This window comes from Bombina bombina, chromosome 7 (genome assembly GCF_027579735.1).
Source record: "Bombina bombina isolate aBomBom1 chromosome 7, aBomBom1.pri, whole genome shotgun sequence".
Lineage (NCBI taxonomy): Eukaryota > Metazoa > Chordata > Amphibia > Anura > Bombinatoridae > Bombina > Bombina bombina.
Window position 1 is genome coordinate 395,412,271 of NC_069505.1, and position 17,012 is coordinate 395,429,282.

General features: G+C 42.7%; 1 protein-coding gene across 1 annotated transcript in view; it reads left to right on the forward strand.

The window, feature by feature from the left end:
- Nucleotides 1-16,991, forward strand: part of RNF123 (ring finger protein 123) — a gene marked incomplete in the record, with an annotated part of 302,310 nt that extends 285,319 nt beyond the window's left edge. Inside the window, 2 exon segments of the mRNA XM_053721137.1 lie at nt 139-224; nt 16,367-16,991. Of these exon segments, the coding sequence (XP_053577112.1) occupies nt 139-224; nt 16,367-16,466 (186 nt within the window).
- Between the last annotated feature and the right edge of the window lie 21 nt (nt 16,992-17,012).

The window sequence follows — 17,012 nt, forward strand, 5'->3', positions numbered from 1 at the left end:
GACTTGACTGTCCCTTTAACACAGATTGGGTAAGTAGCTTTTCTCCTGACTGTAAACTATAGTGGGATTGTTCTGCTTCTTATTATATGATATACAGCACTTTTATAAAAAAGCTTTACCTTGAATCCTGTCTTTCAGCCAACCAGCGAGGAGGATCTGTGCCCTATATGCTATGCACACCAGATCTCTGCCATGTTCAAACCGTGCTCTCACAAGTCCTGCAAGTGAGTTAATTTAACCCTTAGTAAACCTAAAAAAATTAATTTTTGCTTTTAAAGGGCCCTGGTTAAGTTGTATCCCTGATTCGTAGCATTTCATTCCAAACATGAGCTTAAGTACATTTGTAAACACCTATGTGCCCTGTGCAGAAGCAGCGCGCACTGCATTACAGTCTGTGGTACCGCTTCTGATTGGCTGCGCCGCCTGTCTTCTCTGGAACATATAAACAGGCTCAATATTTGGCACAGTTGCTTAACAGTGTTAACATGGCACATAGGTGGTTACAAAAGATGTTTCCAGCGCTTTTTAACAAACAGATAATTTAAAGGGACTGTAAACACCTTGTAAGACATTTATGTTGTGTTGCTACAGAATAACATACTAGCCAAGTCTTAATTGCAGTAAAAAGGATGTTAATTTGTTCTAAAAACAAAACAAAATGTATGCTTACCTGATAAATTTATTTTCGGACATGGAGAATCCACAACGCCATTTCAATTACTAGTGGTATTTTCAACTCCTGGCCAGCAGGAGGAGGCAAAGAGCACCCCAGCAAAGTTGTTAAGTGTAACTTCCCTTACCCATAATCCCCAGTCATTCAGCCGAAGGAAAATGGAAAAAGAAGAAACACAAGGGTATAAAAGGTGCCTGAGGTTTACTCAAAAAAACTGTCGAATTATAATTAAAAAGAGGGCGGGGTCATGCCCGGAAAGAAAGAAATTTATTAGGTAAACATAAAAAAATGTTTCTTTCCTATGGCATGGAGAGTCCACAACGTCATTTAAATTACTAGTAGGAACCAATACTCAAGCTAGAGTACACGGAATGAAAAGGGAGAACAAGGCAGAAGGACCTAAACAAAAGGCACCACCGCTTGAGGACCCTTTCTCCCAAAAGAGGCCTCAGCCGAGGCAAAAATATCAAATTTGTAGAATTTGGAAAAAGTATGCAGAGAGGACCATGTTGACGCCTTGCAAATCTGTTCCACAGAAGCTTCATTTTTGAAAGCTCAAGATGAGAAGACAGCCCTAGCTGAATGAGCCGTAATTCTCTCAGGATGCAGCTGTCTCATAAACGAAATGAATCATACTTAACCAAAGGGAAAGAGTAGTAGAAGTGGCCTTCTGACCCTTACGCTTTCCAGAGAAAACAACAAACGGGGCAGAAGAATGCCGAAAATCTTTAGTAGCTTGTAGGTAAAATTTTAGAGCATGCACAACATCCAGGTTATGCAAAAGACGTTCCTTATGGGAAGAAGGATTAGGACAAAAAGAAGGAACAACAATTTCCTGATTAATGTTTCGATCTGACACAACCTGAGGGAGAAAACCCAATTTAGTACGAAGAACCGCCTTATCTGCATGAAAAATAAGGTACGGGGAATCACACTGCAGATCCAAAAGTTCAGACACGCTACAAGCAGAAGAATTAGCAAGAAGAAACAAAACTATCCAAGATAACAATTTTATATCAACAACATGCATTGGCTTAACCGAAGCCTGCTGCAAAACTTTGAGAACTAGGTTAATGCTCCAAGGAGGAGCAACAGGTTTAAACACAGGCCTGATTCTGACCAGGGCCTGAGCAAGAGCTTGAACATCTGGCAAATCTGCCAGACGTTTGTGCAAAAGAATCGACAGTGCAGAAATCTGACTCTTCAGAGTACTGACTGACAAACTTTTCTCCTGGCCATCCTGAAGAAAAGATAAAATTCGGGGAATCCTCACCCAGTTCCAGGAAAACCTTTAGATTCGCACCAATAAAGTTATTTACGCCATACCTTATGGTAAATCTTGCGAGTAACAGGCTTACAAGCCTGAAGCATAGTATCAATGACCGCTTCAGAAAAACCAAGTCTAGACAGGACTAGGCATCCAATCTCCAAGCAGTCAACTTCAGAGAAACTAGATTTGGATGGAGGAATGGACCCTCAATTAGAAGGTCCTTCCTCAGAGGTAACCTCCAAGGTGGAAGAGATGACATCTTCACTAGATCCGTGAACCAGATCCTGCAAGGCCAAGCAGGAGCTATTAGAATCACAGATGCTCTCTCCTGTTTGATACGAGCAATGACTTGTGGAAGAAAAGCAAACTGAGGAAACAGGTATGCCAGAGAGAAATTCCAAGGAACCGCTAGAGCATCTAGCAGAGCGGCCTGAGGATCTCTTGACCTTGAAACGTACCTTGGAAGTTTGACGTTTTGACAAGACTCCATCACATCCAACTCTGGAACAACCCACCTGAGAGAACACTTCTGAATGGAGAACCCACTCCCCGGGATGAAAAGTCTGTCTGCTCAGAAAATCCGCCTCCCAGTTGTCCACCCCTGGAATGTGGATGGCAGATAGGAGACAATCGTAAGCTTCTGCCAACTGAAGAATGCGAGTCACTTCCTTCATTGCTAAGGAACTCTGAGTTCCTCCCTGGTGGTTGATGTAAGCCACTGAGGTGATATTGTCCGACTGGAATCTGATAGACCGGACTATAGATAATTGGGGCCAAGCTACGAAGGCATTGAAGATTGCTCTCAACTCCAAGATGTTTATGGGGAGAGCAGACTCCTCCCGACTCCACAGGCCCTGAGATTTTAGAGAGCCCCAAACTGCTCCCTAGCCTAACAGACTGGCGTCCGTAGTCATAATCACCCAGGAAGGTCTCAGGAAGCATGTGCCCTGAGCCAGGTTTTCCTGTGAAATCCACCACGAGAGAGACACCCTTGTTAGGGGATCCAGATCTATCTTCTGCGATAAATCCGAATGGTCTCTGTTCCACTGACTGAGCATGAGTAGTTGCAGAGGTCTCAGATGGAACCGAATGATGTCCATGGAAACAAACATCAGACCAATCACGTCCATGCATTGAGCCACTGATGGACGAATAGCAGACTGGAGAGAAAGGCACGAAGCAAGAAGTTTGGATTTCCTGACATCTGTCAGGAAAATCTTCATGGACAGGGAATATATGAGAGTCCCTAAGAAACACACCCTTGTAGCTGGAACAAAGAAACTATTTTCCTTATTCACTTTCCATTCGTGGGAACGTAGAAAAGACAACAACATCTCTGTATGAGAGTTTGCTAGTTGAAAAGATGAGGCCTGAACCAAGATGTCATTTAGGTAAGGCGCCACAGCAATTCCCTGGGATCTGACCACTGCCAAAAGAGCCCCCAGAACCTTTGTGAATATTCTGGGAGCCGTGACAAGACCAAATGGAAGTGCAACAAACTTGAAATGCTTGTTCAGAAAGGCAAACCTTAGGAACTGGTGATGATCCCTGTAAATGGGAACATAGAGATACACTTCCTTGAGGTCTATGGTCGTTATGAACTGACCTTCCTGAACCAAGGGAAGAATGGAATGAATAGATTCCATCTTGAAGGAACCCTGAGGAATTTGTTGAGGCACTTTAGGTCTAGGATGAGACCCTAGGAGTTTTCACCTTTTTGGAAACCACAAAAAGTTTTTGAATAGAATCCTTGTCCCTGTTCCTCTACAGGAACTGAAACAATGACTTCCAGGGAGGATAGGTCCTTTACGCAGTTTAAGAAGACCTCCCTCTTTACTTGGTTTGAGGATAGCCTTGACAGGAAAAATCTGCCCATTGGAGGGCAAGACTTGAATCCTATTTTGTAACCTTGGGATACTATGTCCATGGGTCTGGGACATCAGGAATCCAAGCTTGTTGAAAAAAGAGAAAGTCTGCCCCCACCTGATCCAAAATTGGATCGGGGACAGACCCTTCATGCTGATTTAGAGTCAGCGGAAGGCTTCTTGTTTTGCTTGCCCTTATTCCAAGGCTGACTGGACTTCCAAGAGGTCCTGGATTGCTCTGGTTTGGAAGAAGAGGAAGACTTCTGTCCTTTGAAATTATGAAAGTAACTAAAATTAGAATTCTGGCGACCCTTAGGTCTATTCTTCTTGTCCTAAGGTAGGATCCCTTTACACCTGTAATTTCGGAAATTATTTCTACTAGACTAGGCCCAAAAAGAGTTTTAACTTTTATAAGGTAAAGCTAAAAGCTTGGACTTTGAGGATATCAGCCAACCAACATTTTAACCATAGAGCTCTGCGAGCGAGCACAGTGAAGCTAGACATCTTAGCTCCCAGTCTAATTACCTGCATGTTGGCTTTGCAGATAAATGTATTGGCCAATTTAAGAGCTTTGATCCCATCTTGGATCTCCTCTACCATAGTTTCTTCTGAAATCAGATCAGACAGGGCATCGCATCAATAAGATTCTGCAACTGTAGCAATACTTGCCGCAGGTTGCCACTGTAAACCTTGATGGATGTACATCTTTTTTAAGTAAGCCTCTAGCTTCTTATCCATGGGATCTTTAAAGGAACAACTATCCTCTATAGGAATGGTGGTTCTTTTAGCTAGAATAGAGATAGGTCCCTCAACTTTAGGCACTGTGTGCCATGAGTCACGAATGGAGTCTGCAACAGGAAGCATCTTTTTAAAAACAGGGTAAGGGGAAAAGGGAACACCTGGCTTATCCCATTCCTGTGCTGTAATTTCAGACATCTTGTCTGGAACAGGAAAAACATCAATGGATGAGGGAGAATCATAAACTCTATTAATTTTAGTAGACCTTTTAGGGTTGACAGTAACCGAAGGTTCAGATTTGTCCAAAGTAGCTAGAACCTCCTTCAGAAGCAACCTGAGATGTTCAAGCTTAAATCTGAAAACATAAATTATGCTTACCAGATAATTTAATTTCCTTCTGTATAAGGAGAGTCCACTGCTTCATTCCTTACTGTTGGAAAATACTGAACCTAGACACCTCTCCCATTTCCCCTATCCCCCCAGTCATTCTGCCGAGGGAACAAGGAATAGTAGAAGAAATATCAAGGTATAAAAGGTGCCAGAAGAAAACATTTAGGGGTTAACCAATCGGAGAAACACGGGCGGGAGCCATGGACTCTCCTTGTACAGAAGGAAATGAAATTATCTGGTAAGCATAATTTATGTTTTCCTTCATAATATTAGGAGAGTCAACGCGTTCATTTCTTACTGTTGGGAAACTTATACCCAAGCGCAGACCAGGACGTTAGCCAAAGCGCCCGACGCGTCTGCACTGAGAAAGCAGCAATTTTAGCATTCAGGCGAATAATCTGCATGTTTGCATCACAGATAAAAGAATTAGCAATTCTCAAATCCTTAATTCTGTCTTGGATAATGTCGAGGGGACCCTCCACCTCAATCAATTCCATTAAGGAGTCGCACCAGTAGGCCGCAGCTCCAGCAACCGAGGTAACCGCTGCTGGTTGAAATAAATATTCTGTATGCTGAAACATTTTTCAGAGAAAAATTTCCAACTTTTTATCGGCTCTCTGAAAGACAAGCTATCCTCAAGAGGGATAGTAGTACGCTTAGCTAACGTGGGGATAGCACCATCCACCTTAGGGACGGAATCCCACAACTCAAGCTGAGAGTCCGGGACCGGGAATAATTTTTTTAAAGGCAGATGAAGGGGAAAAGGAAGATCCAATTCTATCCCATTCGTTTTTAATTTGAATTTTAAATCTAAAGGCTGGCTCCTCCGTAGCCGGAGGTCTAGAGGTAGCAGACTCTGATCCAGAAATTTCACCCTCTGATGACTCATGCTTGAAAGGCAGACAAATCAAGCAAATCACTAGATGTCCCCTGGACCGGAGAGCTATGTTTAACCTTTCGCTTAGCAGGGCGAGGTAGAGCACTAAGGGCCTCAGACACCGCCGTCTTTAACTGCATGGTAAAGTCGGATGGTAAAAGGCTCCTTCCAGATGGAGGATTAGGCGTGCTACGGGAAGCTGCATGTGACAGTGGAGATGATTGATGGGTATGCACCTTATGGGACGGCGAGTCCTCAGAGGTGGACGGCTCAGTCGTACTAAAGGGGTTAACCTTCTTAGACATAACCATGTTGATGCATATGGAACATAGTTGAGAGGGCAGGCACACCAAGGCCTCCTCACAATATAGACAGGTATTACTATTAGGAATAGAGGGAGTACCCTCAAGCATATCAGGATCCTCCATAGCTTGCACTAACAACAGTAGGATACAAATAAATGCACTTTTTATTTCTCACAAAAAACGGCACCCCCAATGACTGGGACACTCACCACCTCCTAGACCCAGGCAACCAGAGAAGAAGAGCTCTCTGACAGCTTGCTCAGTCAGGAAAGAGAAAACCAAAGTGTGACCACACCCGGTCACGTGGTGTGCAATGCAGGACTGTCCCTATGAGAAAAAGCGCGCCAAGCTACAAGCTGTGCAGCGTTCAAAGTGAAAGTAAAACACCTGTATGTTCCGTTATCGCATAACAACAGTCTGAGCCCAAAATAAATCTCACACATAAAGCAGCATAAATCAAAGAACACATTTGATTAATCCCTACTGTTCAATAACATCCCTCAGGAGATATTAACCCACGATTCTGTGACCCTGTCTTCAGCAATTTCAACATAAGTAAAAATGTAAACGATCTTACCAGAAACCGTGCTGTGAAACAGAAACACAGTCTCTCAAGTTTGAATCTTGTAGCATCGCTCCTGACATGGACTTGAGTGAAGAAGCAGACAGTGAAACTCATCAACACTGGTTGCATAAGGAGCTGTTAGCAGGCAGTCTGGATGGGTTCACAGAAAGACTCTCCCTGCATCTCCAGACTCTAACTTTTGTCAATGCTCTCACTGAGAGGCTGACAAGACTACTTAAAACTTGAGTTCCATAACGAAAGGCATATATCCCTCCTGAGGAACAACTCTGAAATCTTCTGACACTTCTCTGCCATCTTCCTTTGACGAAAGGCAAAGAATGACAGGGGGATAGGGTAAGTGAGAGGTATTTAAGCCTTTTTTTGGGGTGTCTTTGCCTCCTCCTGGTGGCCAGGTTCAGTATTTCCCAACAGTAAGGAATGAAGCTGTGGACTCTCCTTATATTAAGAAGGAAATTAACTTCTTCAGAGTCAGATGTTTCCCCCATAGTGTCAGAGTCTGAAATCTCACCTTCAGAAGCTACTGAAGTATCCTCATCAGACATTTGGGAAAGGTTGACCAGCGCAGCTTTAGAGGGGTCAGAAACCTTACTAACAGACACATTTTTAGATTTCCTCTTACGCTTACCCAAAGTAGGGAAAGCAGACTAAGCCGCAGATACTGCAAAATCCCCTGGTAAATAAACACCCCCAGGAGGATGAGAAGAAACTGAAGGCACAGTATAAGAAACAAGTAAGGCTTGGGATGTTTGAAGTGTAGGCTGAGGCATATTACGCACAGCATTATTCTGAGAGACACTTGGCTCAAAAGGGAGTAACTGGTCTTTAAATTGTAAAGTCTTAGCTAAGCATGAGGAACAAAATTGCATAAGCAGGACACTTTGGGCCTGTAAACATTTATCCATAGAAATTGACTGATCCTGTTCATAGCTAAAGAAAATCAGGTACCACTAAAAATGATAAATTAGAATGAAATAAAGCCCAAATTTAGTTGACCTATATCACTTTAAAATACAGAGGGCAAAAAAATTATCCTAAAAATCAACCTCAAACAAAGAGCTAAATGTATATTGTCTGGGGCTCCTACCGTGTCAGGAATTAATACCCCACTAGCAAAAGGAAGCGAGAATTTCCAACAGATATGCTCCCCTCTTGTCAGACGATCCGATGAACAAAGTAGCAACGACATGAGTGTGAAAAGTAATAACGGCCCAAATAAATAAAAACATTTTAATAGCCATCCTAACTCTCTACAAGATAAGCAAGGCAATGAATAAGGGGACAAGTAAAACCCCTTAAAAAACCTTCCACCAAGTAATGAGGGAAAATTAACCCTTAAAGGGACACTGAATCCAATTTTTTTCTTTCGTGATTCAGGTAGAGCATGCAATTCTAAGCAACGTTCTAATTTACTCCTTTTTATTAATTTTTCGTCGTTCTCTTGCTATCTTTATTTGAAAAAGAAGGCATCTAAGCTAAGGAAAAGGTACATAAAGAACAGGATCCAACGTTGTAAAAGTTCAATTTTGTTTTGCAAAAGTTAAAACGCCAAAAAAGGCTAGAAACAGCGCTGGACAAATACTCTGGGTATGTGAGCGTAACACCAGCGGCTTACATGTTTCGGCACTCAGCGGTAATCATAGCCATGGCTATGATTACGGCTGAGTGCCGAAACATGTAAGCCGCTGGTGTCACGCTCACATACCCAGAGTATTTGTCCAGCGCTGTTTCTAGCCTTTTTTGGCGTTTTAACTTTTGCAGAATAAAATTTAACTTTTAACTTTCTACAATGTTGGATCCTGTTCTTTATGTACCTTTGATTTGTATTACACCAGCTGTGGATCCGCCTGCCCCTACACTAGGAGTTGTAATCCTGGGTGAAGACAGAGCCCCGCCCCTCGAACGTAGGTCCAGGATACGTCACGTCTGACGTCTACACCCACAAGTTGGAGCTGTGAGCTGTTTCAAGGCTTATGTAGCCTGCACCGGATGTTTGGAGCGAGACGCTCACCGATGCAACTTCGGTCTGTTATGACACAGGTCCCCGGCAACCTCAGACGTTGTCTTCGGATGGCCAGCAGTGGAAATCCCAGGGGGTGAGTGTGGCTAAGTTGGGTAAGTCCCGGGAACAACAGTGTACAAGTGTTACTGCTACAATATTAACCGGCTCAGATATAGGAGTGACAACTACTTTCTTTTCTATTGCATCTAAGCTAAGGAGCCCGACAATTTTTGGTTCAATACTCTGGACAGCACTTATTTATTGGTGGGTGAATTTATCAACCAATCAGCAAAAACAACCCAGGTTGTTCACCAAAAAACACAATTTATGCTTACCTGATAAATTTATTTCTCTTGTGGTGTATCCAGTCCATGGATCATCCATTACTTGTGGGATATTCTCATTCCCAACAGGAAGTTGCAAGAGGACCCACAGCAAAGCTGTTATATAGCTCCTCCCCTTCCTACCATATCCAGTCATTCGACCGAAAACAAGCAGAGAAAGGAGAAACCATAGGGTGCAGTGGTGACTGTAGTTTAAATTTAAAAATACCTGCCTTAAAATGACAGGGCGGGCCGTGGACTGGATACACCACAAGAGAAATAAATTTACCAGGTAAGCATAAATTGTGTTTTCTCTTATAAGGTGTATCCAGTCCACGGATCATCCATTACTTGTGGGATACCAATACCAAAGCTGAAGTACACGGATGAAGGGAGGGACAAGGCAGGTACTTAAACGGAAGGTACCACTGCCTGTAAAACCTTTCTCCCAAAAATAGCCTCCGAAGAAGCAAAAGTATCAAATTTATAGAATTTTGAAAAGGTATGAAGCGAAGACCAAGTTGCCGCCTTGCAAATCTGTTCAACAGAAGCCTCATTTTTAAAGGCCCATGTGGAAGCCACAGCTCTAGTAGAATGAGCTGTAATCCTTTCAGGAGGCTGCTGGCCAGCAGTCTCAAAAGCTAAGCGTATTATACTCCTTAGCCAAAAAGAAAGAGAAGTTGCCGAAGCCTTTTGGCCTCTCCTCTGTCCAGAGTAGACGACAAACAAAGAAGATGTTTGACGAAAATCTTTAGTAGCTTGTAAGTAAAACTTTAAAGCACGAACCACGTCCAGATTATGTAATAGACGTTCCTTCTTCGAAGAAGGATTAGGACACAAGGATGGAACAACAATCTCTTGATTGATATTCTTGTTAGATACCACCTTAGGTAAAAACCCAAGTTTGGTACGCAGGACTACCTTATCAGAATGAAAAATCAGATAAGGAGAATCACATTGTAAGGCAGATAACTCGGAGACTCTAGGAGCCGAGGAAATAGCTACCAAAAAAAGGACTTTCCAAGATAAGTTTGATATCTATGGAATGAAGAGGTTCAAACAGAACTCCTTGAAGAACCTTAAGAACCAAATTTAAGCTCCATGGTGGAGCAACAGGTTTAAACACAGGCTTGATTCTGACTAAAGCCTGACAAAATGCCTGAACGTCTGGAACATCTGCCAGACACTTGTGTAAAATAATAGACAGAGCAGAAATCTGTCCCTTTAAGGAACTAGCTGACAAACCTTTTTCCAAGCCTTCTTGGAGAAAAGATAATATCCTAGGAATCCTGACCTTACTCCATGAGTAACCCTTGGATTCACACCAATAAAGATATTTACGCCATATTTTATGGTAAATTTTCCTGGTGACAGGCTTTCGTGCCTGTATTAAGGTATCAATGACTGACTCGGAGAAGCCACGCTTTGATAAAATCAAGCGTTCAATCTCCGTGCAGTTAGTCTCAGAGAATTAGATTTGGATGGTGGAAAGGACCCTGAAGTAGAAGGTCCTGTCTCAGAGGCAGAGTCCATGGTGGAAAGGATGACATGTCCACTAGATCTGCATACCAGGTCCTGCGTGGCCACGCAGGCGCTATTAAAATCACTGATGCTCTCTCCTGCTTGATCTTGGCAATCAGTCGAGGGAGCAGAGGAAACGGTGGAAGCTTGGCGTTCTGTCGAGATGCTATGAGATCCAGTTCTGGTTTGCCCCAGCGATGAATCACTCGTGCAAACACCTCCGGATGGAGTTCCCACTCCCCCGGATGAAAAGTCTGTCGACTTAGAAAATCCGCCTCCCAGTTCTCTACACCTGGGATATGGATAGCTGATAGGTGGCAGGAGTGAATCTCCGCCCAGCGAATTATCTTTGAGACTTCTAACAACGCTTGGGAACTTCTTGTTCCCCCTTGACGGTTGATGTAAGCCACAGTCGTGATGTTGTCCGACTGAAATCTGATGTACCTCAGAGTTGCTAGCTGAGGCCAAGCCTGAAGAGCATTGAATATCGCTCTTAGTTCCAGAATGTTTATTGGAAGGAGTGACTCCTCCTGAGTCCACGATCCCTGAGCCTTCAGGGAGTTCCAGACTGCACCCCAACCTAGAAGGCTGGCATCTGTTGTTACAATTGTCCAATATGGCCTGCGAAAGGTCATACCTTTGGACAGATGGACCCGAGATAGCCACCAGAGCAGAGAATCCCTGGTCTCTTGGTCCAGATTCAGTTGAGGGGACAAATCTGTGTAATCCCCGTTTCACTGACTGAGCATGCATAGTTGCAGCGGTCTGAGATGTAAGCGTGCAAACGGTACTATGTCCATTGCCGCTACCATTAAGCCGATTACTTCCATACACTGAGCCACCGAAGGGCGCGGAATGGAATGAAGAACAAGGCAGGAATTTAGAAGCTTTGATAACCTGGACTCGGTCAGGTAAATTTTCATTTCTACAGAATCTAGAAAGGAAACTATTGTGAGTGGGGATAGAGAACTCTTTTCCTCGTTCACTTTCCACCCATGCGACCTCAGAAATGCCAGTACTACGTCCGTATGAGACTTGGAAGTTTGACGCCTTTATCAGGATGTCGTCTAAATAAGGGGCTACTGCTATGCCCCGCGGCCTTAGGACCGCCAGAAGGGACCCTAGAACCTTCGTGAAGATTCTTGGGGCTGTAGCTAACCCAAAGGGAAGAGCTACAAACTGGTAATGCCCGTCTAGAAAGGCAAACCTGAGAAACCGATGATGATCTTTGTGTATCGGAATGTGAAGATAAGCATCCTTTAGATCCACTGTAATCATATATTGACCCTCCTGGATCATAGGCAGGATGGTACGGATAGTTTCCATCTTGAATGATGGAACCCTGAGGAATTTGTTTAAGATCTTTAGATCCAAAATTGGTCTGAATGTTCCCTCTTTTTTTTGAACCACAAACAGATTTGAGTAAAAAAAACCCTGTCCTTGTTCCTCTTTTGGAACTGGATGGATCACTCCCATAACAAGGAGGTCTCGTACACAGTGTAAGAATGCCTCTCTCTTAATCTGGTTTGCAGATAATTGTGAAAGGTGAAATCTCCCTTTTGGGGGAGAAGCTTTGAAGTCCAGAAGATATCCCTGGGATGTAATTTCCAACACCCAGGGATCCTGAACATCTCTTGCCCACGCCTGGGCGAAAAATGAAGTCTGCTCCCCACTAGATCCGTTACCGGATAGGGGGCCGTTCCTTCATGCTGTCTTAGAGGCAGCAGCAGATTTTTTTAGCCTGCTTACCTTTGTTCCAGGTCTGGTTTGACCTCCAGATGCCTTGGATTGAGAAACAGTTCCCTCTTGTCTTGCATTAGAGGAGGTTGATGCCGCACTTGCCTTGAAGTTTCGAAAGGCACGAAAAATTAGACTGTTTGGCCCTGGATTTGGACCTGTCCTGAGGAAGGGCATGACCTTTTCCTCCAGTGATATCAGCAATAATCTCCTTTAAACCAGGCCCGAATAAGGTCTGCCCCTTGAAGGGAATGTTAAGCAGCTTAGATTTGGAAGTCACGTCAGCTGACCATGATTTAAGCCATAGCGCTCTGCGCGCCTGTATAGCAAAACCAGAATTCTTAGCCGTTAGTTTAGTCAAATGAACAATGGCATCAGAAACAAAAGAATTGGCTAGCTTAAGTGCCCTAAGTTTGCCAAGTATGTCATCCAATGGAGTCGCTACCTGTAAGGCCTCTTCCAGAGACTCAAACCAGAACGCCGCAGCAGCAGTGACAGGGGCAATGCATGCAAGGGGCTGTAGGATAAAACCTTGTTGACAAAATATTTTCTTAAGGTAACCTAATTTTTTATCCATTAGATCTGAAAAAGCACAACTGTCCTCGACAGGGATAGTAGTACGCTTTGCTAAAGTAGAAACTGCTCCCTCCACCTTAGGGACTGTCTGCCATAAGTCCCGTGTGGTGGTGTCTATAGGAAACATTTTTCTAAAAATAGGAGGGGAAGAGAACGGTACATCTGGTCTATCCCATTCCTTAGTAATAATTTCTGTAAACCTTTTAGGTATTGTAAAAACATCAGTACACACCAGCACTGCATAGTATTTATCCAGTCTACACAATTTCCCTGGCACTGCAATTGTGTCACAGTCATTCAGAGCAGCTAAAACCTCTTTAAGTAATACACGGAGGTGTTCAAGCTTAAAATTTAAGTGTAGAAAAATCACCCACAGACTGAAGTTCTCCTCAGCTTCAGCATATTGTGAGGCAGTATCAGACATGGTTCTTAAAGCGTCAGTATTTCGTCTAACCCCAGAGCTATCTCGCTTAACTCTAAGCTCGGGTAGTATGGTTAATACCGCTGACAGTGTATTATCCATGACTGCCGCCATGTCTTTGTAAAGTAAACGCTATAGGTGCCCTTTATGTACTTGGCACCATTTCAGCGTGAGTCCCTTGTGCGGGAGTCAAAGGGTCTGACACGTGGGGAGAGTTAGTCGGCATAACTTCCCCCTCGTCAGATTCCTCTGGTGATAACATTTTTTAAAGACAAAATATCTTTATTGCTTAAAGAGAAATAAGTACATTTGGTACACATTCTAAGAGGGGGTTCCACCATGGCTTTTAAACATAATGAACAAGGAGTTTCCTCTATGTCAGACATGTTTATACAGACTAAAAATGAGACTAGCAAGCTTGGAAAACACTTTAATTCAAGTTAACAAGCAAATATAAAAAACTGTACTGTGCCTTTAAGAGAAACAAATTTTGTCAAAATTTGAAAAACAGTGAAAAAAGGCAGTTACACAAACAAAATTTTAACAGTGTATGTAATAGGCTAACAGAGCATTGCACCCACTTGCAAATGGATGATTAACCCCTTAGTTCAAAAAACGGATCAAAAAAACGACAGACGTTTTTTAACAGTCACAGCAAACTGCCACAGCTCTACAGTGGCTCCTACCTTCCCCAATAAACGTTTTTAGGCTCTTTAGAGATGTCCTGCAGCATTCAGGGAACTTCTGAGGAAAACTGGATGTCTCAGTCTGTAATTTTAACTGCGCAAAAAAGCGCTAAAATAGGCCCCTCCCACTCATATTACAACAGTGGAAGGCCTCAGGAAAACTGTTTCTAAGCAAAAATAAAGCCAGCCATGTGGAAAAAATTAGGCCCCAATAAGTTTTATCACCAAGCATATATAAAAAACGATTAAACATGCCAGCAAACGTTTTATATAGCATATCTATAAGGGTATTACCCCTGAGAGTAAGCATGATACCAGTCGTTATTAAATCACTGTATTCAGGCTTAACTTACATTTATCAGGAATCAGCAGCATTTTCTAGCATTTCCAATCCTAGAAAAAATTATAACTGCACATACCTGATAGCAGAGTAAACTGCACGCCATTCTCCCTCTGAAGTTACCTCTCTCCTCAGACATGTGTGAGAACAGCAATGGATCTTAGTTACAACCTGCTAAGATCATAGAAAACTAAGGCAGATTCTTCTTCTATCTCTGCCTGAGATAAAATAGCACAATTCCGGTACTATTTAAAATAACAAACTTTTGATTGAAGAAAATAAACTATTTTTCGCCACTCTCCTCTTACTACATCCATGCGCGTTGAGAGTTGCAAGAGAATGACTGGATATGGTAGGAAGGGGAGGAGCTATATAACAGCTTTGCTGTGGGTCCTCTTGCAACTTCCTGTTGGGAATGAGAATATCCCACAAGTAATGGATGATCCGTGGACTGGATACACCTTACAAGAGAAATGGGCCGGTATCTAAACTTGCATTCTTGCTTTTCAAATAAAGATTCCAAGAGAATGAAGAAAATTTGATATGAGTAAATTAGAAAGTTGCTTAAAATTGCATGCTCTATCTGAATCATAAATTATTTTTTTTTGGGTTTAGGGTCCCTTTAAGTCTTTCCTTACTGTCTGAGGAGCTTTTCCTCCCATTGACCCTTTAGCCAATAAAGCTGCCCATAAAGAGTACCCCTAACTAAATCAGGATACTTATGTCCCTAAATAGTGGGGCAGATAACCGCTACTATGGTGTGACCGGTACTTCACTCCCTGTCAGGGACCTGTAGTAAAAGAAAGAACAGAATAACCAACCCTGGCTTTCTGTAAAGGGGTAGCAAAAGTGTTAGAAGTAAAGCAAAGACCACCTTGCCACCTTCTAATTACTAAAAGCCACCACTACTCTTACTAGAGATAGACGTGGACACAGCCAGACCCCAATCCTTGCTTGCAGGGAAAAGTACCCATAAAAGGATTAAATATCTTCAGACACCAACTTCGAACATCCTCCATTGACAAAGGCAAAGAGAATAACTGGGGATTATGGGTAAGGGAAGTTAAATTTAACAGCTTTGCTGGGGTGCTCTTTGCCTCCTCCTGCTGGCCAGGAGTTGAATATCCCACTAGTAATTGGAATGGCGTTGTGGACTCTCCATGCCATAGAAAAGAAACATTATTTATCAACAGCCAAATTCCACCCACCATTTGCCTTATTTGAAGCCAATTTGGGCTTTAGTCAGCAGACAACAAGGCTACTGTCATAACGTTGGTATAAAGTTAATTGTTTTGTAATTATCTGATAAAGCCAATTAGGGACATATATGTAGCAGGGTTAACCTTGAGAAGTCAGGTTCATTTCATGTTCTGAGAAGTAGAAACTGCTCAATTTTCAGAGCTAAATTAAATAAACAGGGGGCAAATTAATAATTAAAGTATACTAAAAAGTTGTTTAATTACACATAACTAGACATGTGTGCTTGTGTTTACTGTCCTTTTAAGAAACCTTGTATTTTGTGCAAAAGCGCTGTATGTTTATAAAATTAGACACTATAGTACTGCCTCTTGCATGGGTTCATAGCAGTATAGTCCCCTTGGTAATGAGTATCTCACAAACATAAGGGATCACTCAACGTAATAAGAATTTACAATCAATACAGTAAGAAATACACTGGGAACAAAAATGCAATTTCTCAATGGGGGATAGTAGTACAAGTTTTGATTGGCTGTACCTCCCAGTGGTATTTGGTGGTCAGCAGGTAACTTCTGGGGGTATAAACAAGCACTGGGAAGCTTAACAAGTTTACACAAACTAAGTACTGTACTGAAAAGTACATAAGAATATAGAACAAGTATATTGTCTACCCCTGTTGGCACAGAAGGGGTTTGGGTAGTTTACAACATTTTAGATACTTCTAGTTTCACTATACTGACAAGGTTTTTATTTACTGCCCCTTTAAATAGGCAGGTTTGAAGTGTGGCACATTCTTTTATGATCACTTATACACCAAAACATATATATTTGTTTATTAATAATAATACATTTCTTCTATCAGAGCTTGCATCAATCAGCATCTCATGAACAACAAAGACTGCTTCTTCTGCAAGGCCACAATCACGGGAGTGGAAGATTACGAGAAACCAGCTTCCACCTAGCACCCTGCTGTGCGAAGTAGTTGAGTGCGGATCCTCTATCAGGAACATGCTGGCTTTTTCAGCAAAGGGTTTCAAAGAGTTTACAGCTTTATCAGTAGACGATATATATTGACAAGCCTGGTTGTACGCTCCTGCAAGCCCCCTCAGTGCTGGAGCGGCCAAGTTTAATAACCGTTACTTGCGGCTCGTGAGCAGGAATCAGGTTGGTTGCTTTGTGTAACTGTATTAACCCTCATATTGCTGCACTGTACACTCGGAAACACTCACACAGCTGCACCAGGCAAGACCTGCTCTAATGTACAGAGAAATGATCGCTACCCTCCAGGACCTTGTGCTGCCATATCCGGTTTGGTCCCAGTGAGCACTGCACTTTATTCAGATATCGCCTTGTGGTGCAGTATTTGCTGGCGGCGGAGGGGGGACGATTTCTGTTTACAGCCTAATCTGTTTGTATTCTTTATATCTGTGTCCTGTGTGTGTTCTGAGAGGACACAGAATGAGCATTAAATTATTTATCCTGCTAAACTGCATGGTTATTTCTTCCAT